Raw genomic sequence first — 17,589 nt, forward strand, 5'->3', positions numbered from 1 at the left:
TAAAATTCCAGTTTCACATAAATACGTGGTAGCAAAAAGAAGTGTTATAGACTATAGTATAGCTTTTTTAGCCAGAATTAAGTTTTTAAAGAAATAAAAGTTGAAATAGAATCAGGGGTTATTTCAATAAATTCTCCATACTCAGTTGCAAAGTTCTTCAAGTTTATTTTTGATTAAAATTGGATTTTTAACCCAATGTATGATTCGATAAATTGTATATCTTTACTCTCCGTAAAATATTTTTTTAATGACTACAGTATTTAATTTAAATGTTGCTCATTTCTTTATATATTTCATTAAATTCTTCAATATTACCTTCAATTGATTGTAAATATTCTTTTAACAAAGTAAAACTATGAATTTTATGTTGAGAAAAAACACTACCCAAAATTTAATTCTATTTTTTTAAATTTGAATTTTGTCATAACCGTGACAACTGGTCATTTTATTTTATATTGATAAATTTAATTTTGACAAAATATCAGCCAAGTATGTTGAATTAACCAAATTTGATTAGTAAGTCTGAGTTGTGATTAAATGAGTATTCAGTGAAAAAACGTACAATTCGTTGCGCAACTCAAGTAATCGTACCTACCAGTATTTTTTTTGTTGAGAAAGCTATCTTACTTCGGTATGGACTATGGATTACGGACACTGGACAGTGTGATTAAATAGTTATTTATGAATATTTTCTGTATCTTTACACAAAATTGTGTACTCTTGTGTTCAATGTTCGAGATTTCATGAGATTAAAAAGCTAAATTAATAATCTTTTATTTTTAATTAACGCACCTCTATGCATAGATCAATACGTCTGTCATCTGTGGCAGTAGATGGCATAGAAAATTATGTATCACTATAGTAGGTAATGTAAAAACAAATTTCGATGTTATTAATATTCATCATTGACATAAAAATATAATTGTATTTCTTACAATTTTTTTTTTTTTTTTTTATGAACTTACGTCAACAAACATTTTCAATCTAAACAATATGAACAATAAAATGGTAATACCAAATATAATAACATTATAAATACAGTAGCATATTTTAGATTTAAGGTAGCGAGGTACAGTCAATAAAAATCACTCAATTGAAAACAAGTTATTATTTATAGATCATTAATTCTATAGTTAAGAATTCTCCAATAATTTTTTTAATTCGAATGAAAACACAAGTGATAGGAAGCATGAGGAGTCATAGGATGTCCTCGGTAGTATAGTGGTAAGTATCCCCGCCTGTCACGCGGGAGACCGGGGTTCGATTCCCCGCCGGGGAGCCAATTTGATGCGTACCTGGAGGTGGAATGGGACGGTTGGGTGTAGAGGTAGCAAAATAATAACACAATTCCTTTTTTCGGTAAAAATCGGTCTTCGCCGGTTTATTGATGTGAAAACGAACAAACAAGTTTTGTTAACGAAAAACCAAGATAGTCGGTGGTGACAATGTTGTGAAATTGTCCAGGTGTAAAATAAGTTTACTGTGACAGTCAACGGAGAGGGATCTCGCTCGTGACGTTACCGCGTACGGTGTCTGGAAAAAACTCACTCCGGTCGTCGGAAAGGTTCGCGCCGTTCGCGGTATCGTATCGGCGGTCAAGACGTTCCGACGCCGTTGTCGTGCGTCGGCGTCGTCCGTCGTCGCTGGCGGTTGGATAGAGAAGTCGTTCCGCGGTTTTCAGCGTAAAGGCCGTTTGAATTCAAACGGAATATTACGCGGAACCGCGTCAATTTCTTATTTTATACTAACCCCCATACTATAATGATGATAACTATTGACTGATGGATATGAATATTAACTATACAAAAAGGGTCTGGAAGATTTGGTACAAGAACCATATATCTGAAATATCTCTATTTTTTCCAAAATGCATGTTTTTGTCAACATTTAGATGCAATAACCAGGTAATAGTTAAGCTAATAGGTATTATAGAAATTGATATGTCTGGTTATAGAGTTCGATGCAGTAACCTAGTATCTTCATATTTTTTAATGATTTTTATTTTTATTACTATAAATCAAAATAATATTGTTTTTCTCTATACTATGTTGTAAAACATGGTTTATGATAAATATTTTTTTAAGTTGCACAGTTTTGTTTTATTTGTGATTATATTTTGACATTAAATAATTGTTGTTAGGTCAAAATTTAAAATAAAAATGTCATTTCGGTGCAATAACGAGGTATCTCCATGTGTTTTTTATTTTTTCTTATTAATATTTAATGTATTTAAGATAATTTAAAATATCTAAATATATACAAGTAGAGTTAGCTCTTGATTTGGAGTCTTCGGAAAATTAAAATATGTTTTTATAATATTTTTATCTCTATTAGAAATTCAATTATTTGGCTATTTGTTTCTTCTAATCAATTTAAAAAAAGTGGAGATATCTGTTTCTTCACCGGTGCCACTAGTTGTAAAATAAGTGTATATATAGATTATAAAACATAGGGATATTTTTTTAAAGTAATGCATAGCGTAGACATTTTGATCAGTTATCTCATCTATAATGGTGTCCAGTTTTTTAAGGTGAACATAATAATTAATAGTTAACTTTTATGACTACAAATGCTTTTATAAAAAATTGAGTTTATGTATAATTAATATTTTTTATATATACATTTATATTTTAATCAATTTTTAAAAATAAGTAGTAAATATTAAATGTCTGTTAATAGTTGAAAAAAATCAATTGGTATATTTTTAAAATTATACCATGTATAGACAATAATTGTTTAATTGGGTGAAAATGTCAAATACCTATCTATGGTTTTCGATTTTGAATTAAGTAGGTACCTACATCAAAATTACATAATTAATTTTATTTCAAATTTTTTTTTCTATTTGTTTAGAAAACTAGAGTACATTTTTTTTTTTGATCTCTTCAAAGAACTAACTTAATTCACTTTCGTACTAAAAAAGATATTTAAATCAAAATTTTAAGCATTTTTACTGCTTCAAAAGGTGATAACAGACTTCTTTTCTTAATGAACTGTTTTATTTTCTGCTTTAAAAACATTAATTTTCTTTTTAACTACTTAAGTTTCTACTGATTGATATACCTAATACACGATAAGAATCTTAAAAATGGGGGTAAGGTAATTTTTTTTATTTCCTTTTATAGTGTATTTTTTTTTATCATTAAAAATCGCATCATTTAACCGATTGGTATAACGTAATGAAAATTAATCAATTTTCCTTCATGGCTATAAATATACAATATGATGCATTTATAATGATTTAATATATAAAAATTAACTAGTATAAAACTATTTACAAAATTTATGTTTCAAATCCTCTTGAAGTACTTAGTACAAATTAATATATTATTATCTTAGTTAAAATAAATTATTTTATAGTTTTTAATACTTTTCTTTAATCTAGAACTATCCGTCACCTGAAATGACTCCCGAACAACTTCAAAAACTTTTACCTTATAAAAAGTCTGAAGATTCGAAACATTTTAACCTTCCAGATAATTTTGTTCCTGGATCCATAGCTTTCGCTAACTTTCCTGTTCGACCCAATATGCGTAAAGTAAGAACATTTTTGTTAACATTTATCTATAATTTTACATAGTTTAGACTAGGTAGTACTATACTTATTTTATTAATTATTAGAGTATTCATTCCATTATTTCTACTGAAATATATTATTATTTTTAAGTAGAAAGTAGACTATGGCCATTACGACATCACCACATTTATTATAGTGATCGATAAAGTTAAAATTACTATACCTTTGTAACTTTAAAATAGTAATAATAATAGTCTTCGCGTCAACAAACCATAGTACACGGTTTACTTGAAAGACAGTATATTTATAAACAAGTATAATGTATTATTATAAAAATGACGTATAGATCAGCGATTCTTAACCTGTGATCTTCGCCTCCCCCCCCCCCTATGTAGGGGTCCATGATATTTGAGTCAGAGGTCTGCGACAATCTTAACACATAACATAGGTACGTCATACTTCAATACGTGACATGAGGGCATTATTAAAATAATATTGTTGGATTTTTATTTTTTATTTTTTTTTTCATTAATTACCTATATATCTTATTATATAACAGATAGACCTATCTTCTCTATATTACACCGATGACGAAATATAATGGAATTTGATATAATTATGTATCTACAGTGTTAAATACTATAGCCTATAAGAGTAGATTCTACACTATCAATAATTTTATTATTAAAATTTATTTATCAGTTTTTCTTATTCATATACAAAATATACAGTCGTACAACACCTTATTCGGTAGTCGTTTATTTACTGCGACTTAAATGCAACACCAACCATCGCATTAAGTCAGTGGCGAACTCAGAGGGTGGACCCCGGGTCTGGATCCTCTCTTGACTTATGTCATAGTATTTATTTTTATTTTTTAAAGTTACCCTGAAATTTTCATCAAATTTTATTAGTTAGATTGATTATTAATTAATTGATATTTTGTTAATTACACGTCGAATTCGATGTATAGATAAAATCAATATTAAGACTAATGTCTAATGACTAAATCATAATTTAACTGGTATAATAATAATAATTATTGACATACATTGTAAATATAAATTTAAAAATTTAAAAAATATGTATATTAAATAATATAATTTTGTTTATTAAGCAATAAAATGTATGTATTATTTAAGGAAAAGAATAGAAAAACTGTAGATAAATACATTTTTTTGGACCCCCCACCCCTCTTAAATAAATCCTGGTTGCGCCACTGAATTAAGTAAATAAAACTTAAACTTAAAGAATATTAAAAATAAAATAATTAATACAACTTTTTTATGAAAAATTAAGTGTAATAAAAATAACTATAAATGTATAATATATGTTTTATATTATGTCTACTTATGTAATTTTTAATGTATAATAATTATTATAATTTTGGTTATGATAACTTGAGATGTTTCGTAAAAAAAAAAGGTATTCGAAAACAAATTGATGAGAGGGTCCACAATTTCTAATAATCTTTTATCAGGGATCGATAATATATAAAAGATTAAAAATCGCTGGTATAGATTATGTTTTTAACTAAATGATTATATTTTATTTAAAACATTTTTTTAGGTATCTTATATTTGTTAAAAAAAAAATAAAATATTTTTAGTCGTTATTTATGTTTTAAATACAGCAGACAAATAAACCAAATAAAAGACCACATCACTCTACCTGGACTCAAAGTGAAGCAAAACGGATCTATATAAAAAAGACTATGAACTTATATCATTGGACACAGCCCGAACTTCCCACAGACTTCGTTCGAAAAATTATTTTAGATAGTTGGGATAATATGACTGTAGATGAAAAACAAGTGTACGAAAAACAAGTGAGTGAAAAAAAAATGTACATATTATTTTATTATGAGCTTATGACATATAGACAATAGTGAATAGATTATATTATGTTATATAATATGTAGTTATATTATATAGCCAGTCGTATAGGTAATATTCTCTACAGGGATCTGGATGTAATGTACTTAATTTAAATCATGCATTTCAATTTTCATTAGTCAATGTCTTTTGTTTCTATACGATTATGTAGGTAATGATTATGATTTTAATTTAACTAATTGATCATTTGATCATTATAATTTATAATAAATAGAAATCTCTATTTATTTATACAATCTTTGGTGTTGAATTTTATATACGGTCCTCTTAGACTCGGCCCAGATAAATTTATACTGTAGGTAGTGTCTGTAGTCTGCAAATTATAAGTACTGATATTATGTTCCAATGTATATAAAATAATTATAAGTATATTCATTGCGTATCCTTGTGTAGTTGTGTCACTAAAAATAAAATCTTTTTGTAAACAGGCAAACGGAGAATATGGACCTTTGATGGTTCACCCTCACTTATCACTTATGTATCAGTGTGGACAGCTAGGAAAGTTTTCTAATCAATCAAAATAACCATGAAGAAATTTCATAATTCTAAGTTAGGTATATTATTAAATATGCATTTATTAATACACTTCAATTGTCCAAAATATTTTTATGTAAAATGTATTTTTTTCTCATTAAAAGTTAATTGATTAATACACAGCTAATTTAACCTTTATTAATAGATATGTTACGGTAAATGATGTTATATCAGAAATTAACGTTATTCGCCGGTTATTAACGTTATTTACCTACGAATGTGGGAATTATCGTTATTTTCTAGTGAATAACGTTAATAACCGTATGATTTGGGAAATTTTGATCTGATTATAAAATAAAAGAGGTTATTGCGGAAGATTTAAAAAAATAACCAAAGAACTAATCATCAAAGAAGACAAAATCGGATATTAAATCATAGAAATCGCAGAAAAAAATTCGGAACTTGGTACTTAAATATTTTTTAATTATTTAACGATAAATTTCCGAATTTTAAATATAACAAAAATAAAACTAAAATATAAATATTTGAAAATTATTTTAAATATTTTTTTGATGATTGTCAAGAAAATATTTGTATTGCATGTAAAAATTCAAAAAAAAATTTAGAAAAACAAGGAGAGGAAATGATGAAATTTTCTAAAGAAAAGTTTCCTCAGCTTGAAATAGGCTTAACTGTATGTGTATTTATACCAAACGTTGATAGAGCTCGTAGTTCTATGCAAAATATACTATCAGTTGTCACTCAAGTTGAACATGATTTATACAAACTCTGTAAGTTAATTCTTAATGAAAAAATATACTATTAAAATTAAAATTTGTTTTATTATTTTATAAATACGGAATATAGTTTTCTAAAAATATTATTTCACATTCCAAAAATAGCTGTTAGCAAATAAAATCTATTAGACATGGACAATGTGATAAAATTAGCAGATGGTAGACAGTTGTCACTGAGGGAAGTAGCTAGTAATAATTCGGTTGCGAGCCCTCGAAGGTACCAGCGTTGTCATTGCAAGACTAGCTGTAATAACAATAAGCATTGTGCCTACCTTGGGGCTGAAAAATTATGTTATATTAAATGTCATGGGAGTAAAACTTGTAAAAATAAATAAAAAATAATAATGCATTTATTCTATTTTTAAAAATATCTGGGTACTTACATAATTTTTCAAATTGTTGTATTTGAGATTCATGCGCTTATCTGATTTATAACATCAATTACCTGTGTATTTGGTCATTAACGTGATTATCCAGTTTATAACGATAATTACCTGTATATTTGGTAAATAACGTTAATAACCGGTGAATAACGTTAATTTCCATTTAACATCATTTACCGTAACAGATACATATACATATTGCGTATAATTTATTATTCGATATGTATTTAGTAGGTAAATAATAAACGCTGTACTTACGCATATTTAAGTATAGATACCTACCTTACATTGTAAATATTAATAAACGTGTCCCTATTATATGATTACGAGTAGGTATGTATGTATATAGCTATTAACATAGGTACTTAACGAGCATAGGTATATATAACTATATATTAGGCATTTAAATTAGTTGATTGCGATTTGGGGTGTGGCGAGGAGAGGGTTGTACTGACTGGAGTAATTTTTATAGCAAAATTAAATATAGGGATAGAGTCATTTACAGATTCACACACAGCTAAAACTTAAAAGTTTTAAGTTAAAACGCTGAAAACAATTTATGACCCGCCCTTTAGTATGAATATGTTTTTTATATTATTTATTATTTTTTTTTTCGTAAAATTTTAATGATATATTTTTTGGATATAAATAACAATTTACTATCAATTTGTAAAATATTGCGTATATTTTGATCGGTTGGATTAAGTTGAGAGACTGGGTGAAGTTAGCTCTCATAATGGTTTATATACTATTTATATAGTTTATAGTATTTTAATGACTTATTTTATACTTGAAAATATTAATAATAAATTTTCAATTATATTTTTGTTTTCTTAGCTTATTTTATTTTTCGTATTTGGTGGTCGTTAATTCGTTGTATATTATGTTGTAATACCACTTTACTAGAAAATATAGTTCAGATAGTTCAGCTAAAACTAATATTTTACACACGTAACAGTAGTATAGTACAGAATATCATTAATCAATATCGCTTTGAAAATGTTGGTCTTGAAGATTTAAAGACAAACACGTATGAAAACGTATTCATCTAGTTTGTATGATTTCAAAAAACACAAAGTTATGTAGAAATATATATTTATTGTAAAATAAGTAGAAATAGGTATGATAAAAGTAAGCTTTTTACCGAGGATTATTAATAATAATAATAAAAGTAAACTAATTTATCAAAATTAGCAAATCACAAGTACTCAAAAAAAATAAAAAAAATATCTACATATAAAACCGAATCCTATTATTTTACGAATTTAAAAGTGACGATAAAGTAAAATATCAGATTTTTAATTAAAATTATTTATTAACTGCGAGATTATATTTCTTGCTTATTCTTAGTTAAAAATTGTAATATTGGTAACGCTTTGTAAAAATAAACTATGACTATGTTGTCTATTTATTTGAAACGAAACGTTAAAATGTGATTCAACAAGATCAATTGACGATATTTATAAATAAATACTTTATATTTTATTAAAATTCTAAAATGTGTACGATGAATACGTATGTACGATGTTTAACAGATTTAAATTTGCCGCTGCTTAGTAGAGTCCTAAAATTTATACAACATCCTTGCTTTTTGTATACTATACAATTATCGATTAAATCATATAGAATAGTAGCTGATGCATGCATCCTGCATGATCGTTTTCACTGACGCACTGTAAGTCTGTACCTATTGTTTAATTTCATAATTTCATATCACCTATTTCTCGTTGACGAAATCACGACTCGAGTCTTGACAGCCAGCCGCTACGGCTACGAGCGGTGTTTTTACCTATTCCGATTTCAATAAAAATTTCGGAATTGTCGTGATTGAATCTCATTCTATCGCTCGAATCGTGTATTTTCAACTTGGCAGCAACGCGAAACCTCGAATGTCCACGACATGACGTTCTGAGATCGACGGCATTTCCTCATATATACATCAAGTATTGATTTGCAGTTTAAATGCAGTGATTGTTACATAGTCCACGAAACAATGAAAATCAACATCAAGATACTTAATGGACAGGAATGTTCATTCGACGTGAGTATAGGCGCTTTTTAAACGATACGTTATTTTCTGTTACATTGTTGAGGAAGTGAGAAAACGCGCTTAGATCTGTGTGCGTAGATTGGGGTTTATACTTTGACGTCACCCTTCGTTAGTGTGTATTATTGATGCGCGAAAGCAGTAGCAGGAGTAGCAGTAGTAGCAAGTCGCCGACACCTAAAGAAACAGTTCCACTGATGGCCGCCACTGCCCCCAGGGAAACGTCGCGCCGCGACTCGTTGACGGCACAGGAAGAGGAAACTCTCAAGTACGGCGCCGAACATGTCATTAAACTGTTTGTGCCTGTGTCAATGTGCATGTTGGTTGTAGTGGCCACAATAAACTCAGTGTCGTTCTACAATGTCAAAGACGTGTACTTGGTGTATACACCATTCCACGAGACCAGTCCTGAGCCTTCGACTAAAGTGTTGAATGCCGTGGCTAATTCGCTGATATTGATATCTGTTGTCATCGTTATGACAGTGTTCCTAATTGCGTTGTACAAATATCGGTGCTATAAATTAATACATGGTTGGCTCATAATGTCATCGTTGCTTCTCTTGTCTATGTTCACTTGTCTGTACATCGAGGAAATCTTACACACGTATAACATTCCCATGGATTATATAACATTTTTTTTGATAATCTGGAACATTGGTATGCTAGGCATGGTGTGTATACACTGGAAAGGTCCATTGCGACTCCAGCAATCCTATTTGATATTTATTGCTGCTCTCATGGCACTCGTGTTTATTAAATATATGCCTGAATGGACCACTTGGGTTGTGTTATTTGTCATATCTATTTGGGACTTGGTTGCTGTCCTTACTCCACGAGGACCTTTGCGCATACTTGTCGAATTGGCTGAGGAGCGTAATGAACAAATATTTCCGGCACTAATCTATTCATCTACGGTTGTATACATGATGAACCGTTCAGATAGTGTAGATAGTGCTACAGACAGTCAAAACGGATTTACCAGGACATGGGTCGAAGAACACCAACAGCCTCAAACTGAAGAAGTTAGAGTTTGTAGAAGATTAATGGATGAAGACGATAAAGGTGTCAAACTCGGATTAGGAGATTTCATATTCTACAGCGTTTTAGTGGGCAAAGCGTCATCTTATGGAGACTGGAATACCACATTAGCATGTTTTGTGGCTATACTTATTGGATTGTGCTTAACACTATTATTATTAGCTATATTTAGACGAGCTTTGCCCGCTTTACCAATATCAATAACTTTTGGACTTGTGTTTTATTTTGCTACTCGTGGACTTGTAAAACCATTTGCAGATATGCTAGCCTCGCAACAAGTTTTCATATGATTTTAATTCATTAATTTATTCTTCATATTATTGTATAACTAAAATATATGTATTATAAATAATAACAGTTACTATCCAAAAAATACTTTTATAATTTTTTTTTTTTATATTTACTAAGTATAATAATATGCAATTTAAATAATATTTTAAATAAATGATTAATTATTAAAAATTATTATTTTTCTGTATACTATTTTGTTCCTAAGTTATGCACAATTGCATTGAGTTATTTTTAAGCTTATTGTGGTAATTAAATAAACAAAAAAAAATAAATAATATAATTTAGTTCAAATCTTGGATGACATCATTAATTTTATTAGTTAATTATACCACAAATAATTTCAAATTATATGATTAATCCATATAGATATTTTTAATTGTCAATTATCTAGTAGTTCTGTGATTCAGTTAATTTTTTTAATTGCATTTTAATGCGAAAAATTCATTTTTAGGTACAGAGTGAAATGACAATAGCAGAACTAAAAAATCATGTATTTGAAGCACTTAAGGTTCCTGTTAAAGATCAAAGATTATTGCTTACCGGTCGTCCTTTATGTGGTAATTATATTAAAACTTTAATTTTACAATATATAATATTTATATATTGTTTATTATATTATGTTAACCTTTTATTTTTAATTATAGATGAAAAATCATTAGTTGATTATCCACAAATAAAGGACGGTACTAGATTGAACTTAATTGTTAAACAGCAAATTATTAAGCCTGATGAATTAGAAGAAATGATCACTAAGCATGTACGAGAACATTATAGCACAGAAGATACAGTCAAGGTATTAAAAGAATTCATGAAAGAATTTGACCGTTCTCTTACACAGTTCAGCTTAGATGACTATGAGCGTATGGCAGAATCATTGTTGACCAACAATGAACAACAGAAGAGTCAATAATAACTGTCAAAGCATGTGTAAAAAAAAACGAGGAAACATTATAAATTAAGTAATAAACTTATTTTTATCCACATATTATTGATAATATTATAATATTGATTTGTAGTTCAGCAATTTTTTGTATAGGGTTTTATAATACTATAATTCGTAATATTAAATTTTTTCATTTATTGGTCATCAAAAAGTTGACATTTTAAAATAACAATGTATTTGTTATATCATTGGCAACATAATATTTGTATTGACTCAAATTATTAATAGAGTTAATAATCATCTCCTTTGCTTATAATTTCCTTACATGTCGGTCTAAGTACAATTGTGTGTTCAAATTGTGCTGTGTAACATCCTTTGATATCACATAATGGTGGATAAGCGTCAAGAATTCCTGTACAAATAAATATTTTATAGAGTTAATAATAAAGTACATAATATGACTTAAATTTTTTTTAGACAAATATAAAAACATGCCTTTATCACATAGATCTTTTAATGCCATTTGATATTTAGTTGCACCCAACCTATCTAACCAGCGTTTACAAAATGCCAATGTACCGAAGTTCTTATTGACAGTACCAAGTAACTTTTGTGATGCTTGAAGACGTAGTGGTACATATGGAGCATCAAAGTTCTTCATGTAATGCGATGTATCCATATCATCACGGACAATTCCTCGTCCTGTGGAACCAAACGTTTCAATAGCATAGAACTCGTTCTCCTCCATCATAGTACCTTCACCACCTTTAACAATTGGTACAGTTTTTCCTGCGTGTATTCCTACAAAAAAAAAAAAAAAAAAAAAAAAACAAGTAATATAAAACTGAGTTATCAAGAATTTACTAACTGTTAACTTAAAATAAGAGAACAGTGATGTTTACTTCACTGTTAATTGGATTACCATGGTCATGATTGGTATTTTACAGTTATATTTAAATAATCAGTTAGAAAGCAATATTAAGATTTTAAGGAAAGGTAAATGTTATAATTTTTTTTTTTAAGACCACTTTATATTACAACATTTATCTATTACTAAGAACATAAGCAATATCCTTTGAAATCTATTTTTTTATTTCAAATCCCAACATTAATTGGGACTACTTATTGAAGTATAGAAGCTATTTTAGTATAATAGTATTAAAAAAAAAAAAAAAATTAACCAAAATAATATATGATGGGCTAAAATATCTTATTATGATTTAAAATAATAAACATTAATTTTTTATTTACTATATGCATCAATTGAATGGCCATTGAGATTTCTGATTGACTTAACAGGATATGTTTTACCATCAAGCTCAACTTCATAAGATTCCATCACTTCTTGAATTGCTTCACCAACTTCACAAAGTTTAACATCAATACCAGCAGCCTAATAAATTGTTAATAAGTTAAATAATTTAATAAATGTTAATCTTCAAAGTTTACTTTTATTCCTGTATTAGTTGCATCCCTAACAGCTTCTACAAGTTTATCATACTTGGGATTAAAAGTTAAAGTAAATGCACAATCAATTATACGGCCTAAAAATAAAAATAAATATATTAGACATAAAGTTTAAAAAAGAAGAAAATGTTAACTTCACCATTTACGTGTGTGCCGAAATCAATTTTGGTAACGTCATCATATAATAAGACTGTAGGATCGCCTGCATTAGGAGTATAATGTGCTGCACAATTATTTCTTGAACACCCCGTGGGAAAAGCTAGACCAGCTTTAAGTCCATCTTCGCCAATTAAAGCTCTTGAACAGCGTTCTAGCTCTTCACAAATTTCAATCATAGTCATACCGGGTTTTACCCAGCTTTGAATATGTTTTCGTACCTAATACATGAAAATTAATATTAAAATAAGAATTAAACAACAAATAATTGATAAATAAATTTACTTGTCTATGAGCTTCAGCTGCCCGTCTGGCATCATTGTAATCATCATATTTTGAACTTTCTATTGCTCGTTTTTCTTCACTTGTTATTCGCTGTTTACCCATACGACCATCATATTCAACTTCTTGACCAACTGGATACTCGCCTGTGATAAAGTAGTTAATACAAACTAATTAGTTAGTTACAAGATGAATAGGTATTAATTATCAATATTTTCATTTATTTTAATTAATGGTTTTTAAAGACGAGTAATAATTATTACCAATTAAATCAATTTATGTACAGCTTTCAAAAATATTTGAGAATTTAAAACATACATTTTTTGGGCAAACATTTTAAATTTGTGAAATATTATGAGATACCATGTAGTGTTAACATAAGATTAATCTTATCTTTAAACACTATAGAATAAATAACAATCATCAGACCATGATTACGAGATCACACCACTTTTATCTACTGTATGATTAGGTATTAAGTTCAAACATTTGTTTTCAATCATGTTAACTAGATTAATAAATATTATTTTTAGTTTTAAATATGAGTAACACACAAAATTTTAGTTTTTAAAATAATAAGAAAAATTTATAAAAAAAAATGCTAAATATCTTAGCCTGTTAACTCCTAAAGAATGAAATTACACCATTTTGTAAACAGCATGAACAAAAAATTAAATTTTAAGTTCTTTTAAGATTAATAACTTTTAAGTAAATTACTTGTTGGAAAGAGCTCATGTATGGGGACAGATGGAGGATTAGTTTGCTTTTTTTCTTTTGACTCTGGTTCATTAACTTTGGTTTCTTTCTTTTTAGTACGACGTCTGGACTTTTTCTTTTCACCTTCAGTTTCATCATCCATATTAATATTAGTTACACCACTGGTTACTTCTTTTTCTACTTCATCTTTTTCTTTTGTATCTGTTCCATCGTCTAAATATGCACATGTTAAAATGTAAAAAATTTAAAATTGTTTTATAACACTTACCGTTAGTTTGTGTCTTCTTCTTCCTTCGCTTTCTCTTCTTCTTTGTGGTTGTCGGTTCATCTCCGACATCTTCTTCTAGTTCGTCATCATCGAATACTTCTTCAGTCTTTTTTGATACATTAGACTTTCCAACGTCGTCCAATACCGCAGCCATTTCTCTGTACGTGACGATTTCAAAAATCAATAATTGCTAATTAAAGAGCAAAGTTCTTAATTCTAATTTCGTGACAATCAGACTACTATATAATACGTATAGAACATAAAACCATTCGGAACGACTGATTTCAAATATTTAATACAGTATACACCACTCGAAACTTGTCGTATTTGATAAAACATTTGTTTTTTTTAGGTTATTTTACCGGTTATCAGTGTATTTAGTCTAACAAGGTTATCATTAAACACAGTGATACCCACATGGACATATTATAAAGACAATAACTTTTTTTTTTGTGTATGAAAACTTCCTTTTTTTTTTACCACGAATTACTAAGAATTAAGATATGTATATAATATATTATGTTATGAACAATATGAACTAAAATATCTTAAATCGTGTTTATTATTGTAAATTTTTGATACGCCTTTATACAAATTCGAACGAGTTATTTCTGAGCCTCTAGGTAATATATATATATAAACATTTGCAAATAGACAATAGTAGAATGGAATAAAAATTAATTTAATTTTAAGAGATTAATGTTTGATAAACGTTTTACATAAAATATAAAATGTATGTAATATTCAGTTAATATACTCAAATATTAAGTCATAGATTAAACAATATATTCTATAATGTAGTATACCTACATATCTATTTAATCTATAATATAGTATACCTACTCATTTATCTCTAGTAGATAGGTACTTATTAAACTCGTAAAATTATTATACAATTCTTGAATTCTAAGACATAGTCTCATACAAGCCTAGAAAGGTTTTTATTTTAAAATAAAGATATAATGTATTAGCATATATATTGTTGCATATTTCCAGTTTTAAACTTACTTATCAATGATAAACCAAATTTAGGCATTTTATAAATATATAAGTTCATATTTTTATTTAGTATTTTTTTTTATATGCAGTATAAAGATAAGTAAAAAAAATTACCTCTGCTTGTATAAGAGGTAATTTAATACAATGTATGTTGGGTAATTTGTAAACTTGCTACAGAGAAACTATCATGAAATAATGCACATCAACTGACCAACTTCAAGTGAATAAAAAAAAAGAAAAGTTTTTTTGCTTGGAGTATAAATAAAATAAGAGATAAAAAATTTTTGTCAAATGGGCCCCATAGCCGATTTCGGATAGGAGAGGGATATTTTCAAAAACTCCCAAATTATTAAATACTTGGGTTGAAGTCTTCGTTGCTTATCATATGTAATAAAATCAAATCTTTACCTATGAATGGGCCGATAGAAATTTAAAATCTCGGTGGGCCTAAAAGTCTCAATCCGGCGCTGGGCCCTCATAAGTAAATATCAATATTATATACTATAATTTTCAAATTATCAGATATAGTACCCATATATTTAAACAAATTATGGACTATAATTAATACCTAGGAGGTACCTACATAAAGTTAAAGAACTTTAAAAATTACTCATTTGAATTTGAATTTAATATAAATTCATAAACATTTTCAAAAAAAAAATCATAAATTCAATTATTTACAGTAAAAAGGATATTTACGTACCTACGTAAATATATATTTTTATACATTCATTTCTATTGCTTGTAAATTGTAATGAGTACAGAAGTTTATTCTATGAACAATTTTTGAAATTACGCTCCTCACTTTTTTCGATTAATTTTTTTAGAACACTGATTGCTTCGTCAAACATAACGATCGGCAAAGTTCCTATGCGGGCACAATTAAGAAAGCAAAATGGTCAGTTTTGCAAATTATACTGTTGAACTTAGCAATAAAGTCTCATAATTCAAGTCGTTCAATACCTGGGTATGTCAGTATTGACAAGAGGCCGTCTTCGTTAAACTCAAAATGTAAATATTTTAATCATAAACTACAAGATTGAATGAAAAACAATTTTAAAAGTATGTATTATGTATAATACATTAACAACACTTCAGGAGTTATAAACCAAACATAAGTATATTTACTTATAGTAAGTTAATAAAATTGAAAAACATATTGTGTCTTTTTATCTTAAATCATATTTAATCATTAATATATTATATGGTATTAATCTTGGTTTATAATATGTTTATCAATAAATTTGATTGATTTAAAGTGACCACGTCATGTCTACATGTATAGTATGTATACGTATAAATATACGAATAGGGACAAATGGACACATGAACAAAATTTTATTAATTTTGCATTATTATACTTATGATGATTATTAAACAATTTATACGCGTAGTAGAATAATTATAAAACATTTTAGTTTATAAACATACATTTTATTCAAGTACAGTAGAAGCCGCTTATTAGAAACACGGATAATTGATACAATCGTGTTATTGAAACAAAATGTCTCGGGACGGATCGGCCGTATATTAGAACATTGAAAATAAATCGGATTATTGAAACATCACATCGGTTATTTGAAACAATTGGGAGAAGGTCAGTTGACATATACACCGATTATCTAGCGATAACCAATGTACTTCAATTTTATCTTTGCTGTCGTTACGTTTATTTTTACTGTAATTTATCGCGAGAATGCTCTTTCTGTACGTACTGGTCGTACCGTTTGTAGTTTAGCTTCAGCGTGCGTATGTAAAGATTATTAGTGTTTCCTTTTTCTAAAAATCTAAAAATGTCTAAACGCTAAGATTTTAGCCAATTTTCATGCGACCATTCGTGGTTTGAAACTCATTTGACCGATTTGCTAGCCCAATACACACGCTTTGATATTTTCAATGCGGACGAGACTGGGCTTTATTTTGGAGCTCTACCTGAACACACATACGCACTCAAAATAAGTGACAAAGCTAAAGGGGCAATATTACTCGTATGAAAATATGGTCATGGAGTTACTCGACGTAAAAAAACAAATTACGAATGATAAATATTTTACATAATATCGTAAAATATACACAATTGTGCATACTTTTTTAAATTATACAATATAGGTACATACATACATACATATTTTTTTCGCGTACCTATTATTCATTTTTTTTTTTCAATCGCTTATTAGAAACAATCGGTTAATTGACACAATTCACCTTGGTCCCAAAGTGTTTCTAATAAGCGACTTTTACTGTATTTGCATAAATTAAAAATGTTGTTAAAAATATAATAATTCCAAATTTAATTGTTACTGCACAGAAAAATATTGTGCTCTATATCCCTCTTAAAAATGACAAAATTCCAGTTTGTTCATAATTTTTAACTA

The 17,589-nt window shown here is 28.1% G+C and overlaps 4 protein-coding genes and 1 non-coding gene across 5 annotated transcripts; 4 read left to right on the top strand and 1 right to left on the bottom strand.

The window, feature by feature from the left end:
• Positions 1-993: 993 nt before the first annotated feature.
• LOC112599246 lies at positions 994-5,936 on the top strand. The gene is made up of 4 exons (XM_025346064.1): positions 994-1,008; positions 3,386-3,538; positions 5,151-5,345; positions 5,841-5,936. Exons 1-4 carry the CDS (start codon positions 994-996, stop codon positions 5,934-5,936), a joined length of 459 nt encoding a protein of 152 aa, XP_025201849.1.
• Trnad-guc lies at positions 1,208-1,279 on the top strand. Its single transcript has one exon. It is a non-coding gene; the product is annotated as a tRNA-Asp (tRNA).
• Positions 5,937-8,711: 2,775 nt separating the features above from the next.
• Positions 8,712-11,427, top strand: LOC112598744 (ubiquitin-like protein 4A). Its single transcript, XM_025345327.1, has 3 exons — positions 8,712-9,107; positions 10,894-10,999; positions 11,087-11,427. Exons 1-3 carry the CDS (start codon positions 9,060-9,062, stop codon positions 11,350-11,352), a joined length of 420 nt encoding a protein of 139 aa, XP_025201112.1. The 5' UTR covers positions 8,712-9,059; the 3' UTR covers positions 11,353-11,427.
• LOC112598742 (presenilin homolog) lies at positions 9,114-10,511 on the top strand. Its single transcript, XM_025345326.1, has one exon. The coding sequence runs from the start codon at positions 9,242-9,244 to the stop codon at positions 10,439-10,441; it is 1,200 nt and encodes a 399-aa protein (XP_025201111.1). The 5' UTR covers positions 9,114-9,241; the 3' UTR covers positions 10,442-10,511.
• A 109-nt stretch (positions 11,428-11,536) lies between the features above and the next one.
• On the bottom strand, positions 11,537-14,540 carry LOC112598792 (methionine aminopeptidase 2). The gene is made up of 8 exons (XM_025345409.1): positions 14,216-14,540; positions 13,948-14,160; positions 13,234-13,376; positions 12,932-13,169; positions 12,775-12,869; positions 12,577-12,718; positions 11,821-12,126; positions 11,537-11,737 (listed from the first exon to the last, which is right to left on the bottom strand). Exons 1-8 carry the CDS (start codon positions 14,367-14,369, stop codon positions 11,616-11,618), a joined length of 1,413 nt encoding a protein of 470 aa, XP_025201194.1. The 5' UTR covers positions 14,370-14,540; the 3' UTR covers positions 11,537-11,615.
• Positions 14,541-17,589: the final 3,049 nt, after the last annotated feature.

The sequence above is a fragment of the Melanaphis sacchari genome, unplaced genomic scaffold (assembly GCF_002803265.2).
Source record: "Melanaphis sacchari strain LSU unplaced genomic scaffold, SCAv2.0 Contig4_pilon_pilon, whole genome shotgun sequence".
NCBI classification, from domain to species: Eukaryota; Metazoa; Arthropoda; class Insecta; order Hemiptera; family Aphididae; genus Melanaphis; species Melanaphis sacchari.